This window comes from Musa acuminata, chromosome BXJ3-5 (genome assembly GCF_036884655.1).
Source record: "Musa acuminata AAA Group cultivar baxijiao chromosome BXJ3-5, Cavendish_Baxijiao_AAA, whole genome shotgun sequence".
Classification (NCBI taxonomy): domain Eukaryota; kingdom Viridiplantae; phylum Streptophyta; class Magnoliopsida; order Zingiberales; family Musaceae; genus Musa; species Musa acuminata.
In genome coordinates, this window is record NC_088353.1 from 40,622,370 (window position 1) to 40,631,245 (window position 8,876).

General features: G+C 37.9%; 1 protein-coding gene across 3 annotated transcripts; it reads left to right on the forward strand.

The window, feature by feature from the left end:
- Positions 1–335: 335 nt before the first annotated feature.
- LOC135584932 (probable monogalactosyldiacylglycerol synthase 1, chloroplastic) lies at positions 336–7,383 on the forward strand. Of its 3 annotated transcripts, XM_065152647.1 has the most exons (9): positions 336–978; positions 1,059–1,231; positions 2,999–3,160; positions 3,357–3,498; positions 3,629–3,853; positions 5,464–5,526; positions 5,609–5,683; positions 6,503–6,744; positions 6,831–6,965. In XM_065152647.1, exons 1-8 carry the CDS (start codon positions 496–498, stop codon positions 6,737–6,739), a joined length of 1,560 nt encoding a protein of 519 aa, XP_065008719.1. In that variant the 5' UTR covers positions 336–495; the 3' UTR covers positions 6,740–6,744; positions 6,831–6,965. The 3 variants fall into 3 exon arrangements, with proteins under 3 accessions (XP_065008719.1, XP_065008718.1, XP_065008720.1); XM_065152646.1 differs by having other exon boundaries at positions 6,503–6,965; XM_065152648.1 differs by lacking the exons at positions 6,503–6,744; positions 6,831–6,965 and adding an exon at positions 7,059–7,383 and having other exon boundaries at positions 337–978.
- Positions 7,384–8,876: the final 1,493 nt, after the last annotated feature.

Below are 8,876 nucleotides of genomic sequence, written 5' to 3' on the forward strand. Positions count from 1 at the left end.
GATTTGAATCGATATAATTATATTATTTTTATATTACATTATAGTGTTTTTATAAATACTAAAAAAATACTACAACATAATATTTTTACATAATGTTACTATGTTATAATATTTTCAACAATACTAAAAGAATATAACATAATATAATATTTTATAATATATTATATTATTTTTGGTATTGTTAAAAATATTTTCAACAATACTAAAGGAAATGAGGTTTGCTCGGGAAAAAAAAATCGAGTATTTGTCCAATTTAATTGAATTTTTTTTCGAAAAAATAAAAATAAAAACTCCCCCAAAAGTCTACTAATTACCAACAGATGTATCTTTTGTGCTCTCTCTCTCTCTCTCTCTCTCTCTCTCTCTGGTTCACCTTCCTGCTATTGATCTGCCTCTCTTCTCTCTCTCTCTTCTCTCTCGCTCTCTCTCCGGCTCTCAGTCCTTCGCCATCTTGAACCCGCTCATGTGTTGTCTCCCCCCACCCAATCCGCTCCCATGCCGCCTTCTTCCATCTGCCAAGAGCCCACCAATCTCCACGACCTCTGCTGCCTCCTCCCCTTCGATTCCCTCGTCGCTCGATTCCCGATCTTCCCCATCGCTTCCTCCTCCGTTCCCTTGAACTCCACCTACCTCTACCGCCGCTCGCCCTCCCTCGCCGCGCTTCCCGGAAGAGCGTCGTCGTCTCTGTCTTCGAAGCTCAACCGTCTCTGGAGCGAGTTCAATCGGTTCTCGCGGATCCACTGCGAGCGTCGTGCCTCGATCGGGTTCGCCTCCCTCGGCATCTCCAGCGGTGAGATTCGGCTGGATGATGAGGGCCCCAGCGTGGTCGAGGAGGACGGGGCGCCCGTCAATGGCGTGGTGGAGTGCGAGAGGTCGAAGAAAGTTCTCATCTTGATGAGCGACACTGGCGGCGGGCATAGGGCGTCGGCCGAGGCCATTAAGGCCGCTTTCAATCAAGAGTTCGGAGAAGAGTACCAGGTGAGGTTTCTTGTGGTGATTGATGTCTTGTCTTCTGACCTTCGTGTGTTTCGAATTCTGTACATGGCGTGCTGATGTAGGTGTTTGTGACGGATCTGTGGACCGACCACACACCCTGGCCGTTCAATCAACTGCCTAGGAGCTATAACTTTTTGGTGAAGCACGGTGCTTTGTGGAAAATGACATACTATGGATCCGCCCCTCGCTTGGTGCATCAACCACATTTTGCAGCAACTTCAACGTTAATAGCTCGGTAAGAATGTTTCTTTATTTTCTTCCATATCCTTGTTTTTTATTTTTTAAATTCTAGAAAGAATTTGTGATGGCCAGTGCACTTGGTGACAACTGAACTCTGAAGAGGGTATCATGCAGAAGTGAAGATTTTCTCTGACAGAGAACAGTGATGATGATAAATGTATGATCCTTTAAAATGAACTTATGAAATGTGTGATGTAGGTTAAGATATGAAAGAATAAGGAAAAACAATCATGGAAAAGAAAATTCAGTGCACTGTTTTCTTTGGTTGATCTTTGGGGTTAAAAACATGAAATCAAACTATATAATCAATTCATTGAAAAGAAAGGTCTGATCAATCAACGATGATGTGTGTGGCATGCATTATGTTCTAGTTTTCAGATTGCTTTAAGGTTATATACTACCTTCGTTCCTGTGCTACTTACTGCAGTTTGAGAGTCTGGGTCTTACGATGATATCCTGATTCTGGTCCAAAAGACTCAGTGGATAAAGTGCTTACTAAGTTATACATATTTGGTTACCTACGCTCTAAAGTTTCTAGAATAGCATTCATGAATAACAGATACCAATAAGCGATATTTCTATATTTTGGGTCCATGTGGAAATAATAGCACAAGGAGATGGATAACATCTAGATAGTTGTCAGGCAACATGGTTACTTGTAGTGAATTAGGAGTTCAGAATTGCCTAAGTAGATTGTATGAGGTTTTATGTTTTGGGGTAAAAATGTGACAAAAGAATGTTAGAATAAGTTATCCTGAATCTGTCTTTATCTTTCCCAACAATTACTTATTAACTACTTTGAAAATTGTTCTTAAGCTGGCTTCCAAAACTCTCGTGATTTGAAAATATTAATCTGAATCCTTTGCAACCCAGTTGACTAGGCTTGAATCATTGAAATAGCCTCTCTTCGGAGACAAGGCTGCTTTCATTGGCCCTTATAGACCTCATTGAGGGAGCCTCATGCAATGGTCCATCCCTTTTTTTCTTTTGTACAATTGAAAGTAGTCCAATCACTTTCATTTGTCTCTCCTTTGTATCATCTAGAGTATGTGGTTCTTTGTTCCCAGCTGAAGAAGACTAGGCTTGAATCATGGAAATAGCCTCTCTTCGGAGACAGGGCTGCTTTCGTTGACCCTTCTAGACCTCAGTGAGGGAGCCTCATGCACTGGTCCATCCATTTTTTTTTCTTACAATTGAAAGTAGTCCAATCACTTTCATTTGTCTCTCGTAGTATCATCTAGAGCATGTGGTTCTTTGTTCCCTGATGAAGATGCCCAGAGAATCCTGCTATTAGTGCCAAAGAAGTACTGTAATCATCAAGCAAGGCTAAAATCTGTGTCTATTATAGCTAATTTTATCTGCAAATTGAGATGGTGCATAATTTCTATGGGAGAATTACATGGTTTATCTGAGATCATTTATGAATCATGTGAACATGAGAACAATGTCATCGTATTTGCTGTTAAACATAAAATTTGATATTTTCGTTACTAATATCCAGCCAAGATCACATGGCAATAAGTTCTTAATTTTTTTATTAACAACAAGTGGAGAGCCTTTTTTTATCTCAGTCGAATCAATGGTATTGCTATTATTTTGCAGAGGGTTGAGACTATCATATACAAATTTATGACCTAATTAGTTTGGCCATACTTAGGTTGGTATAACACTAACAAGACCTTTTGATCATGAACTTCCACTCAGGTTTAATTTTTTTTTTCTTTTTTGCTTATAACCTGATCTTTTTGGTTTATAAGTGCAGAGAAGTTGCAAAAGGGTTAATGAAGTACCAGCCTGATATTATTATTAGTGTTCATCCACTAATGCAACATGTCCCTCTTCGAATCCTAAGGGCGAAAGGTCTGTTGAAGAAGATCATCTTTACTACAGTTGTGACAGATCTGAGCACATGCCATCCAACATGGTAAGCTTACTTTATAACATTAGTTAACATCATTAGTTTGCTTTCTGTTTATGTCCACAATCCATGATAATATTAGTCTTCTCTTACTTCTTGATTTGATCATGCCCTTTTCTTATTTGGTGTGTTTGTAGGTTCCATAGACTTGTTGTTAGCATAACTAATGACATCTTCTCGCTGTTGCTGTTGTTGATTTTAGGTTCCATAGGCTCGTAACAAGATGCTATTGCCCTTCTACTGAGGTGGCAAAGAGGGCATTAAAAGCTGGTTTGCAGCCTTCACAGATCAAGGTCTATGGCCTTCCAGTGCGTCCTTCTTTTGTTAAACCAGTTCGACCAAAGGTAGTCAATTTTCTACCGAAGCATTAAATTTCATTAACCAGTCTTCCTTCTCGAAGTGTTATTATAATTAATCTCCTAATGCTTTGATTTATTTGTTAATAGTGTCTCTTCTCTTCCTAATTCACAACAGGTGGAATTAAGAAGGGATTTAGGGATGGATGAGGATTTACCTGCTGTTTTGTTGATGGGCGGCGGGGAAGGAATGGGTCCTATTGAGGCTACTGCTCGGGCACTGGGTGATTCATTGTACAGTGAGAATCTTGGAGAACCTATAGGTCAGATCCTGATAATCTGTGGCCGAAACAGAAAACTTGCCAACAGATTGCAGTCAATTGACTGGAAAGTTCCTGTGCAGGTATTTAATCTCTCTTTAACTGGTGGTTGTAATACTTATCTTAATAGTGATTTTTCTTTTATTACAATTTCCTTTTGTTGATTAGGTTATGCTAAAGTAGTTTTCAATAGTACTGATTTGTTGTCTTAACTATGGCCAGCTTAAATTAATATTCTGAACCACAAGAGTGATCCTTGAGATTTGCTTGAAAGTATTTTTCATTTATGTTTTGTCCAGAGGTAGCATAAGTTAATTTTTGAAGTATGAGAGTGGTCTTCAGAATTGACCAACCATATTGGGGTCTTCGAAGGTCAGCCATTATTTAGTTGGTTCCATAGCACGAGGTCCATTCACCCATGTCTTTGTGAAATCTGCTAGGTTAATCAGAGTTTTGGTAACCATCAATCTTATCCAAATCAAAATTGGAGAAACCTGATCAGTCCTTGTGGAATCTGTACTAGATTTCACCACAGGGTTCATCAAGGCTAGGTTCTCCTGATAGAACATGATTGGTGGATCTCGGCTGAAATCTTGATTGTCAGTTGAGCTGATTTTATGTCATTGTAACATATGTAGACTGAGATTGGACATTGCTGAATTTCGGCTGAAATCTGGGTTTTCAATTGGGTTGTTTTAATATTGATTGTAACATTTATAGACTGAATTCACCGTGTTTCTGATTCCTATCATTTATCTTCCTGTCCTCTTAACTCCTTTCTCTCCCTTAAGAAACAGAAGGTCAAAACCAATTTGTGCTCAATGTGAGTTGATAATTTTTATGGATTTAAGAAGGCTTTCTTATTATGGGTTTGAGATCCATCAGGTCTCAAGTCCTCACTCAGAGATAATTTTCCCTTTAATTTGAGGTTTAGGTTTAAAGCAACACAGCATGTATTCTTCTTATTCCTTTTTTTCTACTATGGTAGGTAATTTTGTTGTAAGAAATACCTCTTATATCCTCTTTGAGTGCCATTTGATCAATCTGAGCTCTTTGGACTTGTATGAGAATTCAGTCATGCCAATGATGTATATATATAGCTTCATTTTAGTTGAAATCTAGATGTGATATAGCATTATGATCTAGATGTGATATAGCATTATGATCAGTTCACAGTTTATAATCGGTAGATGATTCTTTTAGGCCACTATGTGACAATGACAATTTTAATTGCAGTACTCTGGCAACTAAATTTTTAAATAATTATTATCAAATGACATTATTACATATCAAAAGAAAGCCTATAAAAAAAGAAGGCCTATAGATTCATCAGTTAGGAATGCAAGTCAATTTGATGGAATTGTCATGAGAGGAAGAAAACCAAAATGACTGTTTGAGAAAAGACATGATTATATTATGAGATTTCTGAGAGCTTCCTTGGTGCAACCCCAAGTGGCTGAGATCATAGGCTCTTTGTTATTATCTTTGTAGATAATGCTTTAAACATTGCTTGTGAGGCAATAACTTGGATTATGTTGTCTTCTTTTAATTTAAATGCTTCAGATGCTTTTGGCATTCTAAGTGTACAATTTCTGTAGTGTTTAGTTGGAACTTAATCAAATGCTAATTTTGTGTGATTACTATGTCCCCTATAATTCATTCTCATCATCTATGAACTCTCTTGAATTTCCAGGTAAAAGGTTTTGTTACTAAGATGGAAGAATGCATGGGTGCTTGTGACTGCATAATTACCAAAGTAAGTTTTCTGCGACTTTATTATTTTTAATCTCTGGCTTACATTCCTGAAGAACAAATATAATGAGTTTCATGTTCTATAGGCAGGACCAGGTACTATTGCGGAAGCAATGATCCGTGGTCTTCCTATTATTCTGAATGACTATATTGCTGGGCAGGTAAGTCTACTTGGCTTCTGTAGGTTTACTGCCTTTTCAGTGAATTATGTTAGATTACACAGGGATTGCAAAGCACCAGCACATGAAATGGTCTGTGCAAATGTTTCTGTCTCACCATTTTCTTTTTGTTTAATGTGAGTTTAACCATGGTGAAAACTTTGTAGGCTTTACTTGTCAATAAACATTCTTAAATACAGTGATAAAAGCTTCTTCGGTCATTCATAAAAGAAATTCCCCAGGATCTTTCCTTGGTTTTTCTTTTAATGATTAGTGTCTTGGAGTGAGATCTGACTTAAATTTATGTGAAATTTTGATCCACTATTTTGAATCTTACCACCACCACACATTTCTGCCAGCAGTGGTACATGTTGCTGACCTGGCATGGTTAACTGCCATGCTGACTTCTGGGGTATCTGAAAGAAAACTCAGATAACTTAAACTGGCTTGATTACTTGGTGATCATTCCCGTCTCCACCCTCCTATCCTCTTCTTTGCCCTCCATTCAGTGTTTCTGTCCTCCCCATTGATGAAAAGTGGGCTGTTGAGGTCTGAGGCAGTAAGTGGAGGTACAATTTTGTTAAGCTATAAGCCCAAGGATCAGAATTCCCTATCAATTTTAAACTTTAGATCTTACCAAACTGGTTGACAGCACAAGGCTCCCTATGTAAGGAGGACATAATTGAACATCAATCAGATCCACAAATCTTTAGTTTGTGATGTATATGTTGCTTGCAATGACTTAATGACCCTTCTCTTGAAATCGTGTATTGTAATACCTAATAAACTCAACAACTAAGTCATCATATGTTTGCACGACAGGAAGTTGGTAATGTTCCTTTTGTTGTGGACAACGGATGTGGAAAGTTCTCAAAATCACCAAAAGAGATTGCAAAGATAGTCGCCGAGTGGTTTGGTCCAAAGTCTGATGAGTTCAGAGCCATGTCTCAGAATGCTCTAAAGCTTGCACGTCCAGATGCGGTCTTTAAGATTGTTCATGATCTTCACGAGTTGGTCAGAGAAAGAAGTCTTGTACCACAGTACTCTTGTGCAGCTTGACTTCAGTATCAATCTCTGCCGATCCTTTGCTTCGATATAGTTGACTAGATCAATGTTTGTGATTTGTAGCAATGTGTTCAATTTTTTTCAGTGTTTGTATCTGAGATGGAGGAAATTGGTTCATAATGTCCAGTTGTAATGCCCACTGGTGGACATTCAAATCTGAAGAGTAAACTCTGATGCCTAACTGTGCATATTAAGCATAAACACTGTATGTCGGATGTCATTTGAGAACTTACGAGCATTATATCCTATCTTATACATATATATGTATGAGGGAAAGATATATGGAATCAATCCTTAGTTCATCTTCTTCCAGGAGTGAGAGATGCTGACGGGCGATGACACGAATATTGAAGCGAGAGGAGAAGATGGCATGTCGGCACGAGTCTGGAAGCGTCAGGAAGGAAATCTAAGGCTGGATGGCACAAACCATGCAGCGTGAGGAGACTATTGGAAGGTACGAAACTTGAAGCATGAGGAGACGATGATGTTATAACATGAATCTTGAAGTTGGGGGAGATGATGGAAGGACACAAATATTTGCTTTAGTTTTTAAATAGACATAATGTTTTGATAGAGGTGTCAAAAGCACTATAAACCTATTCAAAAACACTGGAACCAGCATGAATTCTCTTTATTTAGTTGTTTGTGTTGATAATTACTTGAGATAAGATCATGATGTGTATTGTCTTTTCTTTTCTTTTTTTTTCCTGAAAACTACCACAACTAGTTCACTCTAGTTGAGCATATACTGTAGTGGATTATTCTTGGTAAAGAACTGGATGGGCTCCAATTGAAGGTACGATTGGATAGGATGAGCACCTTTTATCCTTTGGTTATTTCTTAAATTGATGGTGGTGGTGATTTTTTTTCTTCTTTTGTATGATTAATATATGTGGAGACAAGCCAAGGCTTGGATGGTCCACATTTTCTTAGGCCATCGGTTTAGGGACAATTGGACTTTGGCAAATTGGAGTTTCTTTCATCTCCTCTTTTCTCCATTCGATTGTTGTTATTGTTGTTGATGATGATGATGTTGTTTTACAGAGTTATTAGATGATGATGATAATATTATATGTTTTGCAGTGTCACTTACTATAGTTTCATTGAGTTCAGTCGTGCTTATCTTCTTCTTCTCTTTCAGTTCATTCAAAACCATCCACTCTTTTCACTTACCCATGACTTTTTGTCGAGGTTAGGAGGTTAGAATGATGGATATCAATGAGCGTTTCTGTGCATCCTTTTCTTTCGTAGAGCGAACACTTAAGAATCCAGCTTGGATGTCTAGAAAATTAATGTTCATTCACTTGCACAGAGTGATTTGCCAGAGGAGAATTGTAACAAGTAAGATGTAGACATGCTTAAACTAAGTCTTTGAAATGTATATTGTTTTCGAGTTGCAAGTGGTGGCAGATGCATGCTTTTTAATTAGCTTCATGATATGCTCACCTGATCTATTTTCTCTGCTCATAGTTTCTTTATCATAGTTGCATCCAATCTATAAAGTAGTTATGTCTAATTTATCATGTCAGGAAACATTTTAATAGAAAATATTCATCTAATCATTTGTGATTCGAGAAATATTTTTTTTAAGAATATTTTACCTTATTCCTTTTTTGTTATTTTGATAAAAATATCTCTTTTCCACCACCTTCATTCTTGATCGTCGCTAGCATTTCATCTCTTCTCCATCTAACCTTTTCTAACGCCTTCTCCTTCATTCCTCTTTCTCCACTCATCTTTCCCTTCCATCCCTTTCGTTTGTCTTTTCTCATCATCTATTTTCTATCTCCTCTCATAATGATCAGAGAGAGATCGTAAAGGGCAGAAGATGAGAAAAGAGACGATTAGGAAGGATGGGTGGAGAGGAAAGAGAGAGGAGGGGGGAGGGGGGAGGAAAAAGAAGAAGAAGAAAGAAGGTAAAGGGAGGAGAGAACAAAGACGACGAAAAAAGGGCAAGTGACATTGCCTCATGATGTGATGAAGGTGATAGCTATGAAGGGTGGCGATGACGACACTAGCAATGGTTGGGGATGAGGGTGGTGATAAAAAGATATTTTCAAGTGATGAAAAAGGGACATCATCGTGTAAAAACCAATATAAGGGGATTAATAGTAAGAACTTTTTTATATAA

Excerpts from the sequence above, each read along its gene's own strand:
- LOC135584932 (XM_065152646.1), top strand. The coding sequence starts at position 496 with ATGCCGCCTTCTTCCATCTGCCAAGAGCCCACCAATCTCCACGACCTC. Across the intron at positions 3,161-3,356 it reads AGCACATGCCATCCAACATG|GTTCCATAGGCTCGTAACAA; the intron begins GTAAGCTTACTT and ends TGTTGATTTTAG. Across the intron at positions 5,684-6,502 it reads ATGACTATATTGCTGGGCAG|GAAGTTGGTAATGTTCCTTT; the intron begins GTAAGTCTACTT and ends TTTGCACGACAG.